Source organism: Odocoileus virginianus, chromosome 20, assembly GCF_023699985.2.
Source record: "Odocoileus virginianus isolate 20LAN1187 ecotype Illinois chromosome 20, Ovbor_1.2, whole genome shotgun sequence".
Classification (NCBI taxonomy): Eukaryota; Metazoa; Chordata; class Mammalia; order Artiodactyla; family Cervidae; genus Odocoileus; species Odocoileus virginianus.
This window is the reverse complement of record NC_069693.1, coordinates 4935394-4961452: the sequence shown is the minus strand read 5'-3', so window position 1 is coordinate 4961452 and position 26059 is coordinate 4935394. Positions and strand designations below refer to the sequence as shown.

Genomic DNA, 26059 nt, shown 5'->3' with positions numbered 1-26059 from the left:
TCGAGTCTTCGCTGCCGCACATGGGGTCTGCAATGTGTCCTTCGGGATCTCTCCTTGGGGAGCAGGGACTCTCCAGCACCCGGGCTTAGCTGCCCCACAGCACGTGGGACCTTATTTCCCTGACCAGGGATCAAACTGGAGTCCTCTGCATTGCAAGGTGGATTCTTTTTTTTTTAAATGTTGGGCTTTTTGTTTTTATTTTAAAAATCGTTTAATTAATTAATTTATATTTATTTTTGGCTGCGCTGGGTCTTCGTTGCTTTCTGCAGGCTTTCTCTAGTTGCGGCCAGAGGAGGCGACTGTTAGGTTGAGAGGCGTGGATTTCTCTTTGCGGCGTCTTCTCTTGTTGCTGCGCACGGGGTCTAGGTGTGCGGGCTTCAGTAGTTGCGGCTTGCGTGTGATGCACGGGCTTAGCTGCTCCGGGGCACGTGGGATCTTCCCGGGCCAGGAACCGAGCCTGTGTCTCCCCTTCTGGTAGCTGGATTCCTATCCACTTGTCACCAGCAAAATCTCCCAGGTAGGTTCTTAACCAGTGGACCACTAGGGAAGTCTCTCTGACTTCATTTTTGAATAGGTATTGCTTCCACATGGCACAGAAGCAAAGTATGTTTATTAAAAACATACAGAGTGATAAACCTCCATCGTGACCTTGCCCACCTTTGAGCTGGTCCTCGCCCCTTCTTCCAAGCATAACGACCAGAATGTCTTTCTTGGGTCATCTTCAAGGGTTTCACTGCACATGAACCATTAAATGCAGAGATGTCTTCTCATTTTGCCTTGGTTTTAGCCACTAGGCTGGGCTTCTTGAAAAGTAAGGTGTCTCCTAGTGATCAAAACATCTGGTGAAATGAACCATTCAGACGCTGAGAAAACAAATTGAATTTGAGGAAGTCTAACTCTTGGGCCTACAGAAATGAACTGGGTCTTTGCTACATCTCCAGGGGAGACTGTAAAGAAAGAATAGCTCCTTCTGTCATGTGACTGCTATCAAAGTGCATTATAAACAGTAAAGTTTTTGGAAATGGCAATACACAGTTATGAGAATTATAATAGATCTGCATTTGCTTCTACTGTATCTTTAAGGCTGGTCTAAGAGTCACAGGCAGCTAACAAAAACGGTACATGAAAAAAATAAAAATAAAAACACAACATTTGGTGAATTCTTTTTCGTGATATAAGCATCAAAGAAAAACTTGTAATGCTGAGTTAGTTTCAAGGTTTGTGCAACACTGTTTAGATAATTACGTAAGTTGTAAAACAATGGCTGGTGTGAAAATTACAGATGATTCATAATTATATCTATGAACATAAAGCTCTCTACTGGGAAGGCTTCCAGTCTGGAGAACTCAGTGGGAGGCATTCCTCCACCCACGCCCAAGGGAACTTGCTACTCATTCTGCGGTGACTGTTGTTCAGTCGCTCGGACGTGTCCGACTCTTTGTGACCCCATGAACTGTAGCACGCCAGGCTCCCCAGTCCTCCGCTGTCTCCCAGAGTTTGCTCAATTTCATGTCCATTAAGTTGGTGAGGCTATCTAACCATCTCATCCTCTGTCGTCCCCTTTTCCTCCTGCCTTCAATCTTTCCCAGCATCAGGGTCTTTTCCAATCAGTTGGCTCTTTGGATCAGGTGGCCAACGTATTGAAGCTTCAGCATCAGCATCAGTCCTTCCAATGAATATTCAGGGTTGATTTCCTTTCAGATGGACTGGTTGGATCTCCTTGCTGTCCAAGGGACTCTCAAGAGTCTTCTCTAGCACCACAGCTCAAAAGCATCAATTCTTCAGCACTCAGCCTTCTTTATGGCCCAACTCTCCCATCTGTACATGACTACTAGAAAAACCATAGCTTTGACTGTATAGACTTTTGCGGACGAAGTGATGTCTCTGCTTTTTAATACGCTGTCTAGCTCGTCATAGCTTTGCTTCCATGGAGAAAGCATCTTTTGATTTCATGGCTACAGTTACCGTCCTGTGGGTGGAAAAAGAACATTGAAAATAGAAAAAATAAGACAGTGAAAAGTGCACATAGAGAGATCTAGAACAGTGATCATGATACACGCTCAATGTAGAAATATCTACATTGTTGGTTGCAGTATGCGGGAGCTTTAGTTGGGTCTAAAGCTCTAAAGTCATATGAACTCATGAGTTGCAGTAAGTGGGATCTAGTTCCCTGATCAGGGTTCGAACTTGCACCCCCTGCATTGTGAGCATGGAGTCTTAGCCACTGGACCACCTGGGAAGTCCCCCAAGTTTCAGTTTTGCAAAATGAAAAAGTTCTGGAGATCAGTCATACGACAATGTGAATGTACTTAGCACTATTGAATGGCACGCTTAAAAGTGCACAAGATGGTACATAATTTTACATTATGTATTTCTACCACAAAATATTAAAAAAGACCTCCTGATGCTGGAGTTGGTTACCAAGTTTGTGACACATCATTTAGTTAGTTAACATGAGTTATAAAACAATGACCAAGAGTGAAAATTAGAGATGACTCTCTTGTTATCAGTGCAGGTAAATGACACAGCCCCGAAGCTTCCCTGGCATATTTCTTAAGGTACATTGTTCTTAAAAGCTATAAAAGCTCTGGACAAGCTCCTCATTGTGAAGATGAACAGTTTCACTCTTTGTCTAATGCCCTGCAGGGGTGTTTTGGTAGAGTCAGTTCTTGACAGTTTTTCTTGAGTGTGTATGTGTGTGTTAGTCGCTCAGTCGTGTCTGACTTTTCACGACCCCATGGACTGTAGCCCTGCAGGCTCCTCTGTCCATGGAATTCTCCAGGCAAGAATACTGGAGTGGGCAGCCATTCCCTTCTCCAGGGAATCTTCTGGACCCAGGGATGGAACCTGCATCTCTTAAATCTCCTGCATTGGCAGGAGTGCCAGTTACCATTGGCGTTGCCACTAGCGCCACTCAATGCCTCAACAGCACACACAGGAAAATGTCCACATCGGCTTTTTCTGGATGGTTGAATCACTATGTGGTTTTATTTTCTTCATTCACGTACCTCTGTGTACCATGTTCCTCCATGTTCCATGTGTTCCTTCGTGTAACTAAATAGTTGATGAGAGAATTTTTAAATAGAAGAGTTCCAGGTCATAAATATAGGAGAGTGATAAAATTATAAAATCACCATTTTGCAACCCGTAACGAAACAGTGCATCTGGGCTATGATCACGGTTGGCTGCTAAAGCCAGTGGGTGGAAAGCAGATGGGAACTTTATAATAAATGGGTCAGGCTGACGACACTGGAATCCTAACATCACAGAGAGACAACTCGACAGCAAGTATCTCTTGATTTGTTGTCATGGTAAAGACACAGTGGCAGCTTTGAAATATTTTGCTTCCAGCTTGGACCTGAAGGAGATCATGGTTTTTGCTCCAACTACCAGAGGATGGAGAAACATGTTAAATAGGCCCACAGGGAGCCAATCAGGAGAATCTGTGATGTGCAAACTTCCAGGATGAACAATCTGTTTTCATCAACAATAAACACATTGTTCAGGATTGGGAAAGGAGTATGTCAAGGCTGTATACTGTCACCCTATTTATTTAACTTCTATGCAGAGGACATCATGTGAAATGCCTGACTGGATGAATCACACGCTGGAATCAAGATTGCTGGGAGAAATATCAACAACCTCAGATATGCAGGTGATACCACTCTAATGGCAGAAAGCAAAGAAGAACTAAAGAGCCTCTTAATGGGGATGAAAGAGGACAGTGAAAAAGCTGGCTTAAAACTCAACATTCCAAAAACTAAGATCATTCCAAAAACTAAGAGAAAAGTGGAAACAGTGACAGATTTTATTTTCTTGAGCTCCAGAATCACTGCGGATGGAGAATGCAGCCGTGAAACTAAAAAAAGCTTACTCCTTGGAAGAAAAACTATGACAAACCTAGACAGCATATTAAATAGCAGACATATCACTTTACTGACAAAGGTGCGTATAGTCAAAGCTATGTTTTTTCCAGTAGTCATGTACGGATGTGAGAGTTGGACCCTAAAGAAGACTGAGCGACGGAGAATTGATGCTTTTAAATTGTGGTGCTGGAGAAGACTCTTAAGAGTCCCTTGAACTGCAAGGAGATCAAACCAGTTAATCTGAAGGAAAATCAACTTTGAATATTCATTGGAAGGACTGATGCTGAAGCTCCAATCCTTTGGCCACCTGATGTGAAAAGCTGATTCATTGAGGAAGACCCTGATGCTAGGGAAAGATTGAAGGCAGGAGGAGAAGGCGATGACAGAAGTTGAGATGGCTGGATGGCATCACTGACTTGATGGACATGAGTCTGAGCAAACTCCGGGAGATAGTGAAGGACGGGAAAGCCTGGTGTGCTGCAGTCCATGGAGTTGCAAAGAGTGGGACATGACTTAGTGACCGAACAGCAACAATAAAACCTTTATCAGCAAGTAGCGCATTTATTGCCACTTCCTGCCAGTGCCCCATCAATCCCCACCCCCACCCAAGAGTCAAGCAGTATTCTGATTTCTTTCCACTACAGGCTAGTTTTGCTTGCTCTTCATATAAATGGAAATATAAATACGTCCTTTTCATGTAAGGCTCTTTCATCTTGAGATTCACTTAGTGGTAATTTGTTTCTTTCAATGACTGAGGCATATCCCATTGCTGGACTCCACCAGTTGTGTTCATATGTTCTCCCATTGGTGGACGTCTGGGCTGCTTCCAGTCTTCTCCAAATAAAGCCGCTATGAACATCTGTCTGATGGTTTTCGGTTGCATTTCTCTCATGATTAAAGATGTTGAGATCTTTTCACTTGCCTTTTGCCTATTTGCCTTTCTTCTCCTGTAAGTTGGTTCAGTCGCTTAGTCGTGTCTGACTATTTGTGACCCCATGGACTGCAGCATGCCAGGCTTCCCAGTCCAGCACCAACTCCCCAAACTTGCTCAAACTAAAGTAGACTTATCTTTGATTTTTTTCTCTCAAAGAGAAGAATCTTGGATCTCCCCGGTGGTCCAGTGGTTAAGAATCCGCCTGCCAGCGCAGGGGGCACTGGTTAGATCACTGATCCTGGAAGATCCCACATGCTGCAGGGCAACTTAGCTTGCATGACGCAACGACCGAGCCTGTGTGCTGCAAATACTGAAGCCTGTGTGCCTAGAGCCCCTGCCCTGCAAACAAGAGAAGTCACAGCAATGAGAAGCCGGCGCACCTGGCAAGAGAAAGGCAAAGAGAAAGCCTGTGCGCGGCCTAAATAAATAAATAAATAAAATTTAAAAAGAAAGGCGTCTTGATACATTTTCTAGTGCCCTTATTAACTTCCCTGGTGGCTCAGACGGTAGAGAATTCACCTGCAACGCCTGGGTTCGATCCTGGGGGCAGGAACATCCCCTGGAGAAGGAAATGGCAACCCGCTCCAGTATTCTTGCCTGGAGAATCCCACGGACAGAGGAGCCTGGTGGGCTACAGCCCTTGGGGTCACAAAGAATCAGACACGACTGAACGACTAACACTTAATCTAACTTAACACAGATGATCAACCTTCCCATGTATATTCATTTTCAGGGGCTGCTGTAATAAGGTATCACAAGCTGGGTGTCTGAAAACAACAGAAATTCATTCTCTTACAGTTTTGAAGGCCAGAAGTCCAAAGTCAAGGTGTCTGCAGGGCTGAGCTCCCTCGAAAACTCGGGTTGGAATCTTTCCTTGCCTCTTCCAGCTTCTGCTGGTGGCCGGCAGTGTTTGGCTTGCAGCTGCACCCCTCCATCTCTGCCTCTGTCTTCACATGGCTTTCTCCCCCGGGAGTCCGTCTTCACATCGTCTTCCCTCTTCTCATAAAGACACCGGTTTTATTGGATTCAGGTCCACCCTACTTCGGTATGAACTCAACTAATTATATCTGCAGTGACCCTATTTCCAAATATGGTCACATTCTGAAGTACTGGGGATTAGGACCTCGATATATCTTTCAGGGGAACACCACTTAACCCATAATATTATCAATCCGGTGGTCTGTCCGTCCCCCCCCCCCCCCACCCCAATTATGTCTAGGCCCTCGCTGTCTTCGAAATTGGGCTGCATTCTCAATGTGGTGGCATATTTTTCTCTGCACCAACTCTGGGGCAGACGCTGGGCAAGAGGTGGCATTGTCATCTCGGTGTTACCCGTAAGGAATTTGATTCCATCCCTGGCCCAGACGGGTCAGAACTTGCTCAAAGTTAGCGGAGGAATTGGTGCTCAGCGTCCTAGGACTCCAAAAAAGTCCGGCCACGTTCACTGCTTCCTCTAGGCGTTTCCTCAAGAAGCCTCGAGGTGGCGCCGTAGAGCAAACGGTGGATTCTAACACCCCGGCTTTTAAAAACGCCTTCTTCCTGGGCGCACCTCAGACCTGAATATGAATCACCGGGGGATCTTGCAACTCTTGATTCAGTTGGCCCGAGGAGGGGGACAGGAATTGACTCTTTTAACAGGCACCCAGAGGATGCTGATAGGCGAGGGCTGAAGGATCGATGCCTGTCTTCGCAATTGTGCAGGGCAGCTTAGGGAACTCCAGCACGACAGTAGTAATGCTCATAATCGTTACAGAAACTCCTATTTTCACACGCTCCTTCTGTGCCCAGCTCTCTGCGCTTGCCATCAGGGTACGGTCTCTTCTTCAATGCTCATGGTAACTCTGTGAGATCGTCCCACCGGAACGAAACAGGAAGCGGATGCCAGTCTGCGCATCCGTCCCCTTTTTACTACCAGACAGACCCGACCCACGGGGAAACTCAGCGCAGGGGCCGAGGGAAACGAGATGGAAGCTCTGGAGGCTGGTGGCAAGGCCACAGCGTTTGGGGGTGGGGGTGGGCGTGGGGGAGAGACTTAAGCATCCAGAAGTGCAGGGAGAACTAGATCAGGGTCAGCCAAGGAAATCTGGGGTCCAGGATTGCCCCTCTTTCATCTAAAGCTCACTGCAGGAATCCTTCCTACATTATTGTCTCTTCGTGTGCCTCTCCTGCCTCTATCTAATCATCCTCTGCCTATCGATCTAGTAGCTATCTTACCGAGTCTCTCCATCCCCCTCAGTCTTTTTCTGTAGTTCTGTTTTAGTCTTTCTCTGAGGTTTCCCAAAGGGCTGGCTCCTTTTTTCCCCACTCTAAATCTGCGTGTGATTTTAAATCACTTCTAACCTCTTTTATCTTTCTTCCTTTTTTTAAAAAAAAGATTTCTCTGTCTCTTTTTTGATGTGGACCATTTTGTTATTCAGTCACTCAGTCACATCCGACTCTTTGCGACCCCATGGATGGCAGCAGGCCAGGCTTCCCTGTCCTTCACCATCTCCAGGTGTTTGCTCAAACTCATGTCCATTGAGTCTGTGATGCCATCCAACCATCTCATCCTCTTTGAAAGTCTTTATTGAATTCTTTACACTATTGCTTCTGTTTTATGTTTTAGATTTTTTTGGCCCCCAGGCATGCGGGGTCTTAAGTTCCCTGACCAGGGGCCGAACCCAAAACCCTTGCATTGGAAGGTGAAATCTTAGCCACTGGACCACCAGGGAAGTCCCAGCCTCTCTTTCTTTAAAGATCTCAGTCTCTCCCACTTCCTCTCTCTCTCCCCTCATCCCTCCTCACCCCTCCCATCGTTGCTCACCATCATCCCTTGTTTGGCTCTGTGTCCCTCTATTTGCTTTTGTTGGCCCAAGTGTGTTGTGGTTTCGGGCACAAGCTCAGGGCTCCCACTCCTTGGGTCACCTCCTAGCTCTGCCACATACCAGCTGCAGAAATGGAGCCAGATTTTCCCAACCTCGTTGCCCCTCAGCCTCCTGATTTATTGAGAGCCTCCCTCCAAAGAGGCTGCCATCAGAACTGGAGAGACGAGGCGCGCCACGCATGCAGCGAGGTGTCTGGCACTTAGTAAGTGGGAGCTGTCATCATCAGCGTCATTATTATTATTACTAATACAAGGTCATCCACTGCCAGCCTCTCTGGGGCCAACAATTAGGTGCTTATCTGGTGTGTGGAGATAAGCATGAAGGAGATCCTCCCACCACCAAAATTGGGGCCACTCCCCGACCTCGGTTTCTAGCCTGGATCAGGCACCCCCAAGAGCGAGTGCATCGGGTGGAGGACACACCAGCCTCCTAGGGACACACCCGATGACACTTTTCGCCCTTCGTCTCGGCTTCTCCGAAGTCCCGAGCCGACCCCGTGCCTTTGGTGTGTGTGTGCTGGGAGGGATCAAGCAAGGAGCCGCCATGGCCAGGTTAGGTTCAGAGTTTCATGTAATGAGTGAGGGATACACAGTGGTGTCAGGAGGTGGCCACGGTGAGTAGAAACAGCACAGACAGCTTCCACAGTCTTGCAGAAGAGGTTCAGTGCCTCACTGTGCAAGATGTGGCTTGATCACTTGACGAGTTCATTTCTTTCTTTCTTTTACTGCCTTTAGACCTTAGTTCAGAGGTTGAATATCATGCACACATCATTATTAACATTATCATCGCTGGTTTGCAAGGGATCCCTCTTTTATCTGTCTCCTCTCCCTCCCTCCATCCTTCTCTCTCTGTCTTCTCTCCTTCCCTCTCTTCCTTCCTTCCTCCTTCCTGCCCTCCTCCTTCGGCCTCACAAACTATGTCATGTAGCTCTTATATGTGTGTATTTTTAACTTATGTCATCGGCGTTGGATTACACATCTCCCTGTCTTCCAAGTCGCTTTTCAAACAAGCACTGTGTTTCTAAGACCCTTCCTCGTTCTTCATGTTCCTGCATCTGCCTCATTGCAGGAACTCCACGGAGGCTTGTCCCCACGTTCCCCCAACAGTCTCCCTTGAAATGGACAATCCATGGCTACCAACTCCGAGACACCACACAGAACACTGCAGGTCATGTCCTCGTACGTGTCCTCTTGTGGGTGTGTAAGAATTTCTTTGGGATGGATAGTCAGGAGAGAAATGGCTGAATCATGGGGTGTGGGTATACTTAATTTGATGAAATAGTGCCAGAATCCTTCCTCAGAGAACTGAAACCACCACACGTACCCAAGCGGCGCCTGAATATTCTAATGCCTATACAACCCTAACAATACTTCACACTACGCATCCTTCTAATTTTCTCCACCCTAATGGGTGTAAAGTAGTATCTTGTTGTTTCAGTTTACATTTCTATGATAACTAATGAGTTTGAACACCCCCTCATTTGCGTAGCTTTTTTGCAAATTGCCTATTCAAATCCTTTACCTATTTTCCCCTAAGGGTGTCCATCTTCTTGCTTATCAATTCACAGATTGTTCTGGTTGTTGTTCAGTCAATAAGTCCAGTCATGTCCAACTCTTTGTGACCCCAAGGACTGCAGCACGCCAGTCTTCCCTGTCCCTCACTGTCTCCCCGACTTTCCTCAAACTCACATTCACTGATTCAATGACACCATCCAACCATCTCATCCTCTGTCACCCCCTTCTCCTCCCGTCTTCAATCTTTCCCAGCATCAGGGTCTTTTCCAATGAGTCTGGCTCTTCACATCAGGTGGCCAAAGTATTGGAGCTTCCCCTTCAGCATCAGTCCTTCCAATGAATATTCAGGACTGATTTCCTTTAGGATGGACTGGTTGGATCTCCTGACAATCCAAGGGATGCTCAAGAGTCTTCCGGGCACCACAATTTGAAAGCATCGTTTCTTCAGTGCTCAGCCTATTATAGGCATTGGTCTCTTTTTCCATCTTTTCCCCTGGTTCATGTTTGATTTTACAAATAATTTCTCCCATTCTGACAAATGTCTATTAAAAGTCTGTTCTACCTTCCTTTAAACCCAAATTCTTAATTTTGTCATAATCAACCTAACCAATGTTTTGTTCTAATATCTTTGCTTTTAAAGTCTTAAGGAGTCATTCCTTGTCCCAGAGATTCAAATATATTCTCCTTGACTTTTTTCTACTGACTTTACAACTATATCTCTTCCATATTGGTCTCTAATACTTCTAGAATTCACTTTCTTGTGTGGTGTCAGATAGAAATCTGGGTTTATTTTGCTCCTCATAGTGAGCCAGTTTTCTTAATACCATTAACTAAGTGTACCATATTTCCCCTATTAATAAATAGGGTTAAGAAAACTATTAAATTCTCTATTAAGCTTTCCCTTATTAATTTGAGTTACTGCTTTACCATATTTTATATATAGTATATAATATTACATTGAGTTCCCATGAGTTCTTTCTGAGCTCCTTCTCTTTGTCACTGACCCATTTATCTGTGTTTTCACTAATGCCTCACTTAAAAAATGCATTCCTTTTGTTTTGTTGTATGTCTAGTAGGGCAAGAAGCTTATTTCTTGCACCACCATCACCCTATTCTCACCGCTTACATCACCGTGCAGGAAACACATTGATCCTCTCCACCCTTCATGGGAACTGTTTACCGACACCTGCCCCATCCTGGCCTTGTCGGAAAAGACACATCTCATTCAGGAAGAGAAAATTGAACCTGCCAAGGAACATCTGCACAATGTCTTTGTTCAGCTTTTAGTTCCTGGAAACTATTTCCCAAACCATCTCCTCTGTATCAGCATACTAAAAACCAACTCCAGTAGCTCAGACACTTGAGGTTTTTTAAAAAATACGTTTACTTGTTTGTTTCATTTTTGGCTGCGCTCGGTCTTGGTTGCTGCTCCTGGGGTTTCTCTAGGTACAGCAAGCGGTGACTACTCTGTAGCTGTGGTGCACAGGCTTTTCACGGCGGTGCCTTCTCTCGTTACACAGTGCGGGGCTCTAGGTGGGCAGGCTCAGTTGCTGCATGGCACGTGGAATCTTCCCAGGCCAGCAATCGAACCAGTGTCCCTTGCATTCCAAGGTGTATTTTTAACCACTGGACCCCCAGGGAAGCCCCGACACTTGAGGTTTTATTCTCTGTTTCAAGCCCAGATGTTGGAAGTCCATGCCTGGAGCAGATACTTAAGCGAGTCCCCAAGAATGCAAGATTCCTCTTGCTTCTTGCCACCCAGTCTTTATCCTGTGATTTTTATCCTCAGAGTGGCGGGTCTGCCTCCGGGCACCTACATGCCAGGTGGGAAGAGGGGGAAAGTCCAAACAGGATGCTCTCCCTTTTATCAGCAAAACAAAAACTCCCCGGGAAAACCCAGCTGCTAGTTTTCAGTTGCTGTCTTACTGCTTAGAACGGCAATAGAGGGTCTCAGGTGGTGATGCGGTGCAGAAAATGACGACCACCTCTTTGACTTCTGTCTCCTGGCCCCCACACTTCCCCTCTGATCTCCTGCTGACCCTGGAGTCTAAATCCATCCAGGACGTCTCTGGGTTCCGCCATCAGCAGAAAGAAGAATGTGGATGGGGTGGGTGGAGAATCAAAGCACACGGCTTCTCCTAAACCCTTCACCATAGGTTTTTTTTTTTTTTTTTGCAATTGTGGGGGGGGGGGGCAATATTTATTTATTGGCTGCACCGGGTCTTAGTTGCAGCATGTGGATTTATTTCCCTGACCAGGGATGGAACCGAGGCCCTCTGCCTGAGGAGCGCCGAGTCTTAGCCACTGGACCACCAGGCAAGTCCAACAAATGTTACATCAGGAAAAAGGTAAGCTGTTGAAGAACCTAGAAACTACTCCAATACTTATCCAAAGTAAAAATGGGTAAGTAAGTTGAAGTACGCTTACACAATAACATACAGGGCAACGGTGAGAAGGAAACGTTCACATCTATAGACAAAAATCTGGGTGAACTGAGAGGCAAATACAATATTGAAATCTGGATTCTGAAGACCAAAACTCCTGTCCCCAGATGTGTCTGTTTCCTCGACGGCCACATCCTGCAGCCTTCTCAGGGGCACTGCCCCGCGGGTTGCCGCTGAAGTTGGGAAAGTTGCCACCCATACTAGGTGGCCCCACCTCCTTAGCCGTAGCTGATTAGATCCAGAGTCAGCACCTGACCCAAGAGCAGCCAATCAGATTTTTTCCTCTCTGTTGACTGTAAACTAAGACAGCCCAATCGCTAGAGCCAGTTGTCCCGGAAGTGATGAGAAAACAGAGGAGGCCCCTTGCAGAAAATGAGAAGATACCTTGAAAGCAAGATTGCATGAGGAGAGAGTGAGCCATCCCGGAGGCAACTATCTGTCCCATCGTTTTCCAACTGCAAGTCATGGACAGTCTGTTGATAACGCACCTCCCTTTTTAACTTTGGCCAATAAGCAGCTCCGTTTTGTTTTCCACCAATATCGGAATGATCTGCTTAGCACTGTCACCAGCCGGCTTTAAAACCCCTGGTGGCTTCCCGAACTTTTAGGGAAACAAACAAACCAGCTTCCAGGTATACTGGTCTTCTTTGCCTTCTGAGAAATGCCCATCCCATCACCATCTTGCAGCCGTTGCACTTATCCTTTTATCTAGTATTCCAGGTCCCAGACATTCACGGGGCTGGTCACTTTTCATCTCACACGCTGTCGTTAAGTCGCTAAGTCGTGTCTGACTCTTTGGGACCTCATGGACTGTAGCCCATCAGCCTCTTCTGTCCATGGGATCGTCCAGGTAAGTACTGGAGTGGGCTGCCATTTCCTTCTCCAGGGGATCTTCCAAACACGGGGATAGAACCCGTGTCTCCTGCATTAGCAGAGACGGTAAAGAAGCTTCTTTACCATTGAGCCAGCAGAGAAACCCTTCATCTCGCAGGTCTCAGCTCAGATGCCTCCTCCTCTGAGAGGGCCTTTACATTAGTTTCTTGTTGCTGATGTAACAAATGATCACAAGCTTAGTAGTGTATAACAGAAATTACTGTCTTAACGGTTCTGGAGCTCAGATGTTCACACTGTTGTCTCACTGGGCTAAAATCAAGGCACTGGCAGACAGCACTGAATTCCTTTTGGGAGCTCTCGGAGGGAATCCATTTCTGAGCCTTTTTCATTATCTGCATTCCTAGGCTCACAGCCCCTTCCTTCATCTTCAAACCCATCAGCATAGCATCGTCCAGTCCCTCTCTCATTTTGACTCCCTACCCTGCTTCCTTCGTATAAGGGCCCTTTGGATTATATTGGCCTCTCCCTCTCAAAATCCTTAATTTGGTCACAGCGGCAACATCCTTTGCCATGTAAAGTCATGGGGCTCCCCTGGTGGCTGATACAGTAAAGAGACTGCCCGCAGTGTGGGAGGCCGGGGTTTGATCCCTGGGTCGGGAAGAACCCCTGAAGAAGGAAATGGCAACCCACTCCAGTATCCTTGCCTGGAGAATCTCATGGCCAGAGGAGCCTGGTATGCTGTAGTCCATGGGGTCGCAAAGAGTCGGACACGACTGAGCAACTAACACACACATGAAGTCACGTATTCACAGATTCCAAGGATTAGGATATGGACACCTTGGGGTGAGCGTGGGGGTGGCTACTGCTCTCCCACACCCCTCCAACCATCTGGTATAAATACACCCCTCCCCCTATGTTCCTTCTCTTCCCCATGCCCTGTTCTCCTTTTATTCATATCACTTACATACTTATTAGAGCATAAAATGTGTTTGTCTATCTCTTCTGTTCTGCCCGCTGTCGAATCCCCAGCATGCGGACCCATTCCTGGCAGGAAATCGTCAGTTGATCAGCATTTGTGAATAAATTGAAAAGCTGATCGAAGGAATCTGTTTCCTGCAACTGCAATGATGACCCAACAGAGCAAACAGCAGTGCAGAGGGGCCAGTGACTTGTTCCTGGCCACCCGGCCGTTCAAGCAAGAGGCTGTACACAGAAGAAGCCCCCTTCTCAGATGCTTTATTTCTGGGATCAAATCTGGCTCACAGCTGCAGAGAAGGTGGACTCCGGACCCGAGGAAGGAAGCACTGGGGAGACTGAGGTGCAGCCTTCGCCCTGGGTGTTACGGGAACTATCTTCAGGATCCGACCAGAAGGACTGGTCTCTCCACTGTCCAGGGAGGGGGGATCTTGACTCCAGGAGACAGGTGGAGGGGGGTGCTGGAGAGATGAGCAACCTCAACATTTTAGGGAAGGAACTGGGGTCTGGAAGGAGTGTCAGGGTCCCTGCAGGGGTGGGGACTTGTGGGGGGATCGGGGGGATGAGGGGAGTCCAGAATGCCGGGTCCAGGAATGAATCACGAATTGGACTTGATAGTGTCCTGGATCCACTTGGTGAACTGACAGAGGTTGGTGTAGACGCCGGGTCTGTTGGGCTGGGCACAGGGGAAGTCTCCCCAGGACACGAGGCCCTGCAGGGAACCATTGCAGACCACGGGACCCCCGGAATCACCCTGTGGAGGAGACAGGGAGGCACAAAGAGGCAGCGATGTGGGGAGGTGGAGGGAGGGGGTCACCCAGATGAGGAAGACACCAGAGAGCGAGACACAGGTAAAAAGAGACACACGGGGAGCATATTACTCTTTCACCCCAAGCCCACCCTTTAGGAACCCCCTTTATCTGTCTCTAGGCTTTCCAGGTGGCTCAGATGGTCTAGAATCTGCCTGCAATGCAGGAGACCTGGGTTTGATTACCTGGATCAGGAAGATCCCCTGGAGAAGAGAATGGCCACCCACTCCAGTATACTTGCCTGGAGAATCCCATGGACAGAGGAGCCTGGCGGGCTACAGTCCATGGGGTCGCAGAGTCGGACACCACTGAGCCGCTGACACGCACTGACACTGTCCCTCTCTAGCCAAACCCCACCCTCTTTTCTGTCTGTCTTCCTCATGCCTGTCTCTGTGTTTCCTTCTATTTCTTTCTCCCTCTTCCCTCCAACCTTGGAATACTGAGTTTCTCCTACTGGACACGCCTTCCTTTCCCTTCCTCACTCTTCACCCATCCTTGACACCAATCCGCCTTGTACCTATACCTCACTTTTGCAGAGGAGCTGTTGTCAACCCTGGGTGATGCTTTTTCAGCCTGGCAGTGCTAACATTCTGCACGCTCGCTCAGTCACGTAGTCATGTCTGACTCTTTGCGGCCCCATGGACTGTAGCCCGCCAGGCTCCCCTGTCCGTGAGTCTCCCGGCAAGAATACTGGAGTGGGTTGTTATCTCCTCCTCCAAGGGGCCTTCCTGACTCAGGGCTGGAAGCTGTGTCCCCAGAGGCTTTTGCACTGGCAGGTGGATTCTTTACCACTGAGCCCCCTGGGGAACCCACTGGGACCAGACAGTTCTTCGCTGTGGGTGGCTGTTCGGTGCATTGTAAGACCTTTAGCAGCAGCCCTCCAGCCACTACACACTAGGAGCTCCCTCCCTCCCCAGACACACTGAGACCACCAAAAACATCTTCAGGCATCGTCACATGTCCCCCGGGGGTTCAGAATTGAGGATCGCTCTCGAGGACTAATTTGGGTTGCCTCTGCTTAATTCCCTTAGCTCCCTGTAAAGACCCTTCCTGTAATAAGACTTGGGCATTTTTCCTGTCACTTCTTGTTTATGTTTATGCAAAATCCCTCCAACCTGGCTTCTTCTCGTGTTATAATGCAGATGCTGTTTTCCAGGCAAAAAAACCTCTGCTGCCCCAGTCGCTAAATTTCAACTTTCTTGTGGTTTAATTTCTCTCCTTCTTTTTTGTTCGCTCTTGTTTAATATCCCTGCAGAGTTCCTTTTGCTCGGCAGTGAGTTAACTGCTCTGAGCCCTGGCTCCTTGTCTGTAAAACAGAGTTAATAATAATGGTTAAATGGATTAATTGAGCTGATGCTTCTGAACCACTTAAAAAGAGTGTCTGGCAATTAATTAGCTCCTATTATTATTATAGTATTAGTGTGATTGTTATTACTTCTTGCTTTTAGTGGCCACGCCCAGACTGCATTCGGGTATGAAAAAGTCACTTGAGGTTTAGGGGAAAAAAAAAAAAAAAACAACCAAAGTACTACCCTTGGCTACAGAAAAGCTACGTATTTTACTATGTTGACATCTGGACACTGAGTGAAGTAAGACAGAGAGAGAAGGAGAAGCATCTCTTTTATGTGGAATCTAAAAAGAAATGATACACATGATCTTATTTACAAAACAGAAAGAGACTCACAGGCTTAGAGAACAAGTTACGCTTGCCAAGGGGAATGGATGGTTAGGGAGTTTGGGATGGACATGTACATGCTGCTGTATTTCAAATGGATAACCAAGAAGGACCTAGTGTAGAGAACGTGGAATTCAGTGTCACGTGGTAGCCTGGATGGGAGGGGAGTTTGGGGGGGAGAATGGATACATGTGTATGTATGACTGGGTTCCTTCTCTGTTCACCTAGAACTGTCACAACATTGTTAATCAGCTCCACTCCAATACAAAATTAAAAGCTTTTTTTTTTTTTTTTTTAAGATTTTGGTATCTGAATCAGATGTGCTTTCTTCTCATAAAAACCCCTCCATCCAGATGTGTGTGCTTCCAGTGTTAACTGGGAACAGAGATTAAGCTGGTAGACCTGGGAAGTTTTTGAAATTGTTACATTTGTAAGATTTTTGGGGTAGGGGAGCTTTTCCCAGGCATCAGAACGGGTCTGGAGTGCTGTCTGAGCCCACAGCTTAACAGATATTACTGAGCATACATCCTGCCAGCAGAGAGCTTGTTAATTTACATTCCTCTAGACCCTTTGGACGGAGAAGGCAATGGCACCCCACTCCAGTACTCTTGCCTGGAAAATCCCATGGATGGAGGAGCCTGGTAGGCTGAAGTCCATGGGGTCGCGAAGAGTCAGACAGAACTGAATGACTTCACTTTCACTTTTCACTTTTATGCATTGGAGAAGGAAATGGCAACCCACTCCAGTGTTCTTGCCTGGAGAATTCCAGGGATGGGGTCGCACAGAGTTGGACACGACTGAAGTGACTTAGCAGCAGCAGTAGCAGACCCTTTGGAGGGAGGGGGGGTTTCCCAGGTGGCGCTAGTGATAAAGAACCCACCTGCCAAATGCAGGAGACAAAAGAGATCCAGGCTTGATCCCTGGATTGGCAAGGTGCTCTGGAGAAGGAAATGGCAATCTACTCCATTATTCTCGGCCTGGAGAGTCCCATGGACAGAGAAGCCCGGCGGGCTACAGTCCATGGGGTCACAAAGAGTCAGACTAGACTGAAGCAACTTAGCACACATCCAGAGCCTTTGGGGACCTAAATGTAGGGAAGGGTCCTGAGCTGTAACAATTTAATTTCTGTCATCCTCAACAAACAGAGCTCCCATGAGAACATAAAGAAGCTGTGTCCTGGGAATCAAGAAATATTTGCTGAACACTGGGTTCCAGTTATCCTTCCACTCTCAACCTCTGTCCCCTAAACATGCTGGCTCTTTTTTTTTTTATTCTTTGAATCAGCAGAATTCCTTCCTACCACAGGGCCTTTGCACATGCTTTTCTTGCTCTAAACTTCTGCAAGGCTGGCTCATGTGTGTCATTCAATCTCTGCTCAGATGTCACCTCTTCAAGATTCTTCCAACCACCCTTCCATACATTGCTCCCCCATCACTCGCTATCATTAAACGATGTTTTATTTTCTGCATGGTCCTTACCACTTTCTGAAATTACCCTCTTTGTGCAGTTTTTTGACCATCGGATTTTTTTTTTAAACTTTTTACTACACCAACAACTTTGTGATCAATCCTGTCGATTAAATACTACCTTTTAAAAAATACCCCTAGTTCCCATTTTCCTTTTTTGAGATGTTTCATAAGAATTTGTCAAAAAACTTTCCCACTACAGATTTTGAGGGAATAAGACTCTTAAGACTGCACTTGCCTGAAAAGTGCCAAAATAAATAAGACAAATCTGTGATGTTTATTGGGGCTTCCCTGGTGCTCAGACAGTAAAGAATCTGCCTGCCATGCAAGTGACCTGGGTTTGATCCGGGTGGGGAAGATCCCCTGGAAGAGGGGGTGGCAACCCACTCTAGGATTCTTGCCTGGGAAATCCCATGGACAGAGGAGCCTGGCAGGCTACAGTCTATGGGGTCGCAAAGAGTCAGACACGACTGAGCAGCTGAACACACGCGACGTATGTGGTACGAAGGGTGGCCCCTCGGATGTGGTACTTTTTTCAGGGCACACCCTGCCTGTCCATACAACACGGGCTTGATCTCTGCCTTGAGGCCAGTGCTGTCTAACGCAGTGGCCACTAGCTACACGGTGTGCTTGAGCGCTTGAGACACAGCTAGCCCCGACTGAGATATGCTGTCAATGGACAAGGACACATTGGCGCAAACAAACAAACAAAAAAAAAACAGGAAAAAGAAAAACCATTGAAAAACATCCACACTAGCTTTCAAAGACTTACTATGAGAATCAAAGGATGTAAAACATCTCATTCTTAATTCTTACATATTAATTACATTTTGAAATGGTGGTACTTAGGATACATGGGATTAAATAGGGTATATTATTATTCCACGTGTGTGTTCAGTGGCTCAGTCATGTACGACTCTTTGGGACCCCATGGACTCCAGGGGGTAGCCCACCAGGCTCCTCTGTCCATGGGATTCTCCAGGCAGGAATACTGGAGTGGGTTGCCACTTCCTTCTCCAGGGGATCTTCCCCACCCAGGGATCAAACTTTTGTCTCCTCATTGACAGGCACATTCTTTACCACTGAGTCACCATTACTATTATTACTGTCCTTATCATTATTATTTGCTGGGTCTTCATTGCAGCACGTGGGCTTAGTTGTCCCACGGCATGTGGGAGCTTATTTCCCGAACTAGGGATCAAACCCATGTTCCCTGCGACGAAAGGTAGAGTCTCAACCACTGGGCCATCTATATTATTAAAATAGTTAATTTCACCTGTTTGTTTTTACTTTTTTTTTTTACATGTAACTGTGTGTGAAAGTATTAGTTGGTCAGTTGTGTCTGACTCTCTGTGACCCCATGGACTGTATCCTGTCAGGCTCCTCTGTCCATGGGAGTCTTCAGGCAAGAATACTGCAGCGGGTTGCCATGCCCTCCTCCAGGGAATCTTCCCAACCCAGGGATTAAACCTGGGTCTCCTGCACTGGACGCAGATTCTTCACTGTTTAAAATTACATGTAAGGCTTGCATGATATTTTTACTGGAAAGCATTGCTCCAGAATGTGAGCTCTGTGGGAATAGAGGGTCTCACTGACTTGATCATCACGGGGTCCCCAGGACGCAGCAAGGTTCCAGGGACATAGCTGGTTTCCATGTGTATCAGCTGAATGAATGGAGAAGTCTCCAGCCTTACCTGGCAAGAGTCTCTGCCCGCCTGGTCCCCAGCGCAGAACATGGTGTTATCTATTTGATTTGGATAGGCCTTCTTGCACTGGTCGTCACTCAGCACCGTGATGTTCAGGCACTGGAGGGCTTTGGGGAAGGTAACTGGAACAGAGAGACCGCAGGGCCGAGCAGGCGGTGAGCGATGGAGGAAGATGGGGGAGGGGCAGAGTGCTCAGAGACAGAGAAGGGGAGAAGGCAGACATAGGTGGGCATCAAGAGAGAGACCCAGACACTCACCCTGGGGACTGCTGGTTGTTCCCCAGCCAGACACCAGGCAGCTGGTCCCAGCAGAAGGACAACGGGAGGCGATGTTGATGGGCCTGACGTTCGGAGTCTCGTGGATCCTTTTGTTCAGTTTGATGAGCATGAGGTCGTTGGAGTGGCCGGGGTGGGAGTAGCCAGGGTGGGCAATGGATTTGATGCCCTGGAACAGCTGCTGCCCAGACTCATACATGGGTGACAGCGAGTGGTGGCCAAGACGGACTCTGAAAAATCTGAGGAAGACGGTGCTGATCACCCCACCGATTCTGAGCCTGATCCCCATATGAATGCCAACTCCCATGCCAAACCTACCCCCAACCCCATTTTCACCCCCATCCTCAAACCCATCCCTGACACCATCTTTGCCTCCAACCCTTTGCCTAACCCTGCCCCAGTCACAACGGCAAATGCATCTCCAGCCCGTCTCCAGCGCCAACTCTAATCCTTTCCCCACACAAAGCAAAGTGAAAGTCGCTCAGTCGTGTCTGACTCTTTGCGACCCCATGGACTGTAGCCCACCAGGCTCCCCTGTCCATGGGATTCTCCAGGACAGAATACCAGAATGGGTGGCCTTTCCCTTCTCCAGGGGGTCTTCCCAACCCAGGAATCAAACCCAGGTCTCCCACATTGCAGGCAGATTCTTTACCAGTTGAGCCACAATGGAAGCCTCCCACAAAAACCATGAACAAATGCATTCTCAACCCCAAATACAACCATCCTCAATCTCACATCTAACCATGCATGCGAAGTCGCTTCAGTTGTGTCCAACTATTTGCAACCCCATGGACTGTAGCCCACCAGGCTCCTCTGTCCATGGGATTCTCCAGGCAAGAATACAGGAGTAGGTTGCCATTTTCTCCACCAGGGGATTTTCCCTACCCAGGGACAGAACCCGCATCTCCTGTGTCTTCTGCCTTGCATTCCTAATCATCCAGGGCTTGCATTTCTAGCCTCAAATCCAGCTCATCCCTAACTCCCATCCCCTACCACAACCCCCTCCCAGTCTGACGTCATCCCCGCCCCACTCTCCTCCCCAGCTCCATTCTAAATCATATCCCCAACTCTACCACCTCCTGCTCTCCCGTCCCCATCCCATCATCACCAGACCGCCCCACGCCCAGCCCCCAGCCTCCATCCCACCCTCACCAAACCCCCCGTGCCTCTCCCCCAGCCCCCCAGCCCTCCTCTTGGAGCCCCCACTCACTGCTTGCGGCAGTGGGCAGCCGTGAGCAGCCACTGCGGGTCCACCAGCACGGCCCCGCAGTAGAGCTTGTTGAATCTCAGCAGCAGCGCAGCCTGCCACGGCTGGCTGTTCTTCTCGCAGTTGGTCCCATTCACGATGCGGCTGCTGCTCTCACCCGCCCGGGTGTCCTCCGTCGCCCCAGGCCTGAGGTCCCGGGTGCTTTCAGAGGGCCCGATGGCAGACGGGTCGTCGCAGGAAGCCACATCGTTCGCAAGAACCGGGTCTGGGGGCAGAAAGTGGGCGGGACGGAGCTCGGGGGCGGGGCCAGTCAGCGGATGAGGGGCGGGGCCAGGGCCCTAAGGGATGGGGCCTAGTTTCCAAAAGTGGGGAAGTCAAGCCTTCGAGAGAGCCGGGTCTGGGCTTGTGTGGGCAGAGCCTGAGATGTGGGTGGGGCTTGAAATCGATCTGGGCAAGGCCAAGGCCAGAGTCACGCGGAGGAGTCGATTCTATAAAGAGCCTTGACTTTGGAAAAAGAGGCCAGGCCTGGGTTGTAGGAACTGTGGCCAGGACTGTAGGTGGAACCTGGCCCAAAGAGGTAAACCCGAAGAAGCTGGGGCCTTTCTTGGTGGAGAGGCACAGCCCAAGGATCCCTGACTGTAGATAAAGTCTGGACTTGGGGTATGGTTGAGGAAAAGAGGCAGAACTAGGAAAAGTGCTCAGACTGGGGGTGGGGGGAGGGGTTCATTGGGATGGGGCGGTGGAAATCAGAGTTGTTTTGTGAATTCAAAAACACAAATGTGAGCCCCCCTTCATCACACAAACCTGCACAAAGGGACCCAGATACCTTCCTCCATCACTGGTTCTCCCATCGCCTGTTAACCCATCTTTGTCTGTGTTCTTGCTAAAGACCCAGACAAGCACCATCTTCATTTACACGCACTCTCCAAGAGCATGACGGCTGTCACAGACACACACACACACCCAGTGACATGTATCATCCCCACACACAGCTCTGCCTCGTGGCACACACGCTCCCCGGGTACACTTATTTGGGGAAGGCTGACACTTTTCCAGTGGTCATGTATGGATGTGAGAGCTGGACTATAAAGAAAGCTGAGTGCTGAAGAATCGATGCTTTTGAACTGTGGTGTTGGAGAAGACTCTTGAGAGTCCCTTGGACTGCAAGGAGATCCAACCAGTCCATCCTAAAGGAAATCAGTCCTGAATATTCATTGGAAGGACTGATGCTAAAGCTGAAGCTCCTATATGTTGGCCAGCTGCTGTGAAGAACTGACTTACTGGAAAAGACCCTGATGCTGGGAAATATTGAAGGTGGGGGGAGAAGGGGACGGCAGAGGATGAAATGGTTGGATGGTATCACTGACTTGATGGACATGAGTTTGAGTAAGTTCCAGGAATTGGTGATGGACAGGGAAGCCAGGTATGCTGCAGACCATGGGGTTGCAAAGAGTTGAACACAACTGAGTGACTGAACTGAACTGACATGATCTCACTTCCCCCCACACAGTATCTTAGTGACGTGGGCACGGACATGGAGAGACTGCCCCTCAATTCTGCACACAGCACGATAGCATAGTGACAAGGTTAGATAGACTCTGTGGATCAAGCATGACACAGGGCAAGTCACCCAGCCTCATTCACTCTCTCGTGGTGGCAGCCTCTTCCACACACTCCGCTGTCACAGGAGGGATGGGAACTTCACACACACCACTGCGTGGTCACATGTACAACCCCTACAAACACGAAGTCATGGGACTTCCCTGGCGGTTCAGCTGCTAAGACTCCGAGCTCTCGATGCAGGGGGCCCAGGTTTGATCCACAGTCAGGGAGCTAGATCCTCCAAACACATGGCCACACACAGTCACCCATACACAGAGCCTCAACCAACCACACAGAGTTGTTGTTTAGTCGCTCAATTGTGTCTGACTCTTTGTGACCCTACTGGCTGCAGCACGCCAGGCCTTCCTGTCTCTCACCCTCTCCTGAAGTTTGCCCAAGTTCATGTCCATTGCATCAGTGATGCCATCCAGCCATCTCATCCCCTGTCATCCCCTTCTCCTGCCCTCAGTCTTTCCCAACATCAGTGTCTTTTCCAATGAATTGGTTCTTCGCATCAGGTGACCAAAATACTGGAGCTTCAGCTTCAGCATCAGTCCTTCCAATGAGTGTTTCTGGGTTGATTTCCCTTAAGATCGACCGGTTTGATCTCCTTGCTGTCAAACTAGTGAACAATATCTGTAGCTGTCACAAAGAGAGCCACCCATAACCACCCATAACGTCGCACCCAGCCACAATCACACAGTCACAAATGGCTACCTGAAGGCAACTAGCCACACATTTTCACGGTGCCAAGCACTTTTGTCAGACTCAATCCTGTGACGCAGGGACAGAAACCAGCTGGCATCCATACACCCAGCCGAACAGCCACACACAGCCACACACACAATAGCACTCACAGCACACACACCGCCACCCACACAGTCACTGAGACACACACACCATCTTAGATGCACACACACTCAGTCACACGATCACATGTACAGTCTCAAAGGGTAGTCCCACCTGTCACAGATAGTCACTTGATATGGGAAAAGGCACCACACACTCACACTCACACACACATGCTCACATACATAGCGCTCCCACTGCCACACACAATCATAAATGCAGATTCGCATTCACCCAACCTTGGGGCCATAACTAGTCACATGGGGTCCCCCTGGATCAAGAGTCCCTGACAGCTCCTCCCCACCCCACACGGCTGGCCTATGTTGTCCTGGTTACCTGTCGCCCTCAGAATCAGGGCTGCGATTAGGGTGTGGACCATCCAGGACCAGGTGGCTCCTCCCGCGGCCATAGTCTTTGCACCTGATGGAGGTGGGGGAGAAGAGGGTGGGCAGGTGATTCTGGGACCACTTATCCCACCCCTATCTCCTTCCGTCCCCTGTTGCTCAGAGCAGAGAGGGGCCGTGAGCACGTGGTCCACCCAGAGCGCTGAGTTGAGGCTCGGGGGAAATTCTAGTACTTCGGAGCATCCTCCGGTCTCTGGTCTCCGAGCGAGGATGGAGATGAGATGGAGAGAGGACGCCCAAGCATCCTTCCCAGACCAGAGCCCACACGGAGCAGTCTCTGCGTCCCTTCGTCCCTCCCCAGGGCTCACCTGCCGCGTCCCCCAGGTGGGGGGTGGGGACCTGGCTCCCCGCTCAGCCGCAGACTGTCAGGCCGCCGCCGCCGCCGCCGCCGCCGTGGTCCTGCAGCCGCCACCTCCTCCTCTTCGGCTCCTGGCACCGGCCTGGGTTATAACCACCCACTGATCCCCGGGGCGCATTCCCGGGTAGTGAGGCGCCCTACCGGGCTTTAGCAACCACTCCTCCGGCCTTCCCCCCACCTCCGCCCCCAGAGCACCCCCCACCCAGTCCCGAAAGCCACTCCCTACCTCCCTGGCCCCGGGATGGGGAAGGATCTCCAGAGTTCTGGCCCCGGGGCCTCCCCGAGCCTCAAACCCAGCGCCTCCCCTGCTCGGAGGCGCGCTGGGCTTGGGTTTTCCGTCTTCCCGGTGCCTTCACTCCTTTGGCCTGCCCTGCCTTCCTCCCTCTGCCCTCCTCCCTCTGCTCAAGGCTTCTCTCTGTGTTCCGCTTGCCTTGGAATCTTTGAGTCTCTTTCCGTATTAAGGCGCCCAGCCAATGTCTCTTTCTTCTTTATTTTGTACAGCTTTATTGAGGTATGACTGAGCTACGATAAAATGCTCATGTTCAATATGTACAACGTGATGCGTTCTGACCCACATTCATCCAATCATCACCCCAACCAGGATAACAAATGTATCCATCACCTCCACAGTTTGTTCATGCCCTCTCATGTGTTTCTGTGCTTCTTAATTGACCTCCTTTCTCCACACCCTGGGTCTCTCTCTGTATCTTTTCTGTTACCTGTCTCTTTTCTGAGTCTACCCTTCCCTGTCTCCTATCTCTATTTCTGTCTTCCTCGCCTTCTTCTTCCCTCCCCCTCTCTCTCTGTCACCGAATGCCTGTATCTCTGCGTCTCTCAGTCCCTCTGTCTCCCTCGCTGTCCATTTGGTGCCAGGAAGACTCTGGCCACGTTGCCGAGGGACCCCCTCAACACCTCCTCCTGACCCGCATCCAGGACCTGGTGCCTTGGGGGCAGAAAGGGGCAGGGATCCAGTCTAGGGGCCCCAGCAGGTGCCTTCCACACACTGCCGGGCATAGCCAGGTGTGGGCGAGAGTTGGGCAGGGCCACCTGCCGATGGGGCAGGAAGCCAAGAGGCTGGGAGAAGGGGTGGGTGGCTCCTGGCCCCTTAGGAAATGGGGCGCTGGGTGGGGAACCCAAAGGGTGCCTCCTCCCTCCCTGGTTCCAGGCCATCCGGGCCTGCCTCTCCTGACCCCTTACCATCCAGGCTCTTCTTTTGGTCTGCCCCCAGCTCTCTGCATCCATCTTTAGCTGTCTCTCCAAGTCTCTGTCTCTGCTAGGATGTGAGAGCCAAGGATTCATCCGACACCTATTTACTGAGCACCTACTGTGTGCCAACTTAGGTCTGTCTGTGAACAAAAACAGACAATGATGTCTGGAGATGCTGCTTTTGCAGAGCTCATGTTCCTTGAGGGCAAAACCTGAGCTGTCTTGTTCACCTCTATAATTCAGAACCGGTTGACTGGGAGGATTTAGAGCCCCGAGGCTGGATTCAGTGTGTAGGGGGAGAAAAAGGTCAAAACATAAGAGTCTGAGGCTTATTTTGCCTATTGCAATGAATATTTCATGCATTAAAGTGACAAATCCTGCATCCTACTCCTTTCTTTTAAGTTTAGCTAACTCACCTTTTTAATTCCAAATTCCAGGAAGGTTTTTGTTTGTTTGGTTTGGCTTGGGGGAGTTCTTTTTTGCATTTTAATTTATTTTATTATTGAAGTAGAGTTGATTTACCATGTTGTGCTGATTTCAAATTTCGCCTTGATAAAATTTCACCTGCCTTTGGTTCTTGAGACATCTAAGTATACTTTTTCTCAGCTCTAAAGATCTTTAGGATCGAGAGACAGTCTGAAATGGCCACTCTGTGATAATTTCTGACATCCTTCTACTCTGCAGGGTAAAACTAAGGTTGCCATTCATGTTGGCAAAGCAAATGGACCGTGGTCTCTGACCCTCCCTCTAATCCTGACTTCTGCTCCAAACTTCAGCTCCCATGTTGGATCCTCGTTCCCCTTTCTCTAGAGAGTCACTTACTGTTCCATTCAGCTTCCCGGGAGGATGGCTGGCTTAGACGGCCTTTTGTCTTTCTCAGAGCTGGTGCAGTGAGACTAAGCCAGGAAGGTTTTTCTGAGGACAGGGCATGTACGTCAGCGTGGGATCGTGCACAGTGCATGTGGGTGGAAGAACCCCAGAAGGTACATGCAAGCCTGGGTCTTCACCGAGTTCTGCCTGTCTGCTCCCCTCATTTGGGGGGAGCATCTCCGGTCTCTCCACCTCCCTGCC

At 49.0% G+C, this 26059-nt stretch overlaps 1 protein-coding gene across 4 annotated transcripts; it reads right to left on the bottom strand.

Annotated features, from left to right (window-relative positions):
* KLK5 (kallikrein related peptidase 5) lies at positions 1-24541 on the bottom strand. Of its 4 annotated transcripts, none has more exons than XM_070450413.1 (7): positions 24009-24541; positions 23733-23864; positions 23357-23440; positions 20573-20834; positions 19345-19601; positions 19076-19209; positions 1-1969 (listed from the first exon to the last, which is right to left on the bottom strand). In XM_070450413.1, exons 3-7 carry the CDS (start codon positions 23427-23429, stop codon positions 1904-1906), a joined length of 792 nt encoding a protein of 263 aa, XP_070306514.1. In that variant the 5' UTR covers positions 23430-23440; positions 23733-23864; positions 24009-24541; the 3' UTR covers positions 1-1903. The 4 variants fall into 4 exon arrangements, with proteins under 4 accessions (XP_070306514.1, XP_020746175.2, XP_070306513.1 ...); XM_020890516.2 differs by lacking the exon at positions 1-1969 and adding an exon at positions 13682-14185 and having other exon boundaries at positions 24009-24535; XM_070450412.1 differs by lacking the exon at positions 1-1969 and adding an exon at positions 13682-14185 and having other exon boundaries at positions 23733-23853; positions 24009-24535.
* Positions 24542-26059: the final 1518 nt, after the last annotated feature.

Coding starts and splice junctions, on each gene's coding strand:
- KLK5 (XM_020890516.2), bottom strand. CDS start 23,429: ATGGCCGCGGGAGGAGCCACCTGGTCCTGGATGGTCCACACCCTAATC. Junction 20,835..23,356: donor CCTGATTCTGAGGGCGACAG/GTAACCAGGACA, acceptor TTCTGCCCCCAG/ACCCGGTTCTTGCGAACGAT. Junction 19,210..19,344: donor AACAACCAGCAGTCCCCAGG/GTGAGTGTCTGG, acceptor TCTCTGTTCCAG/TTACCTTCCCCAAAGCCCTC.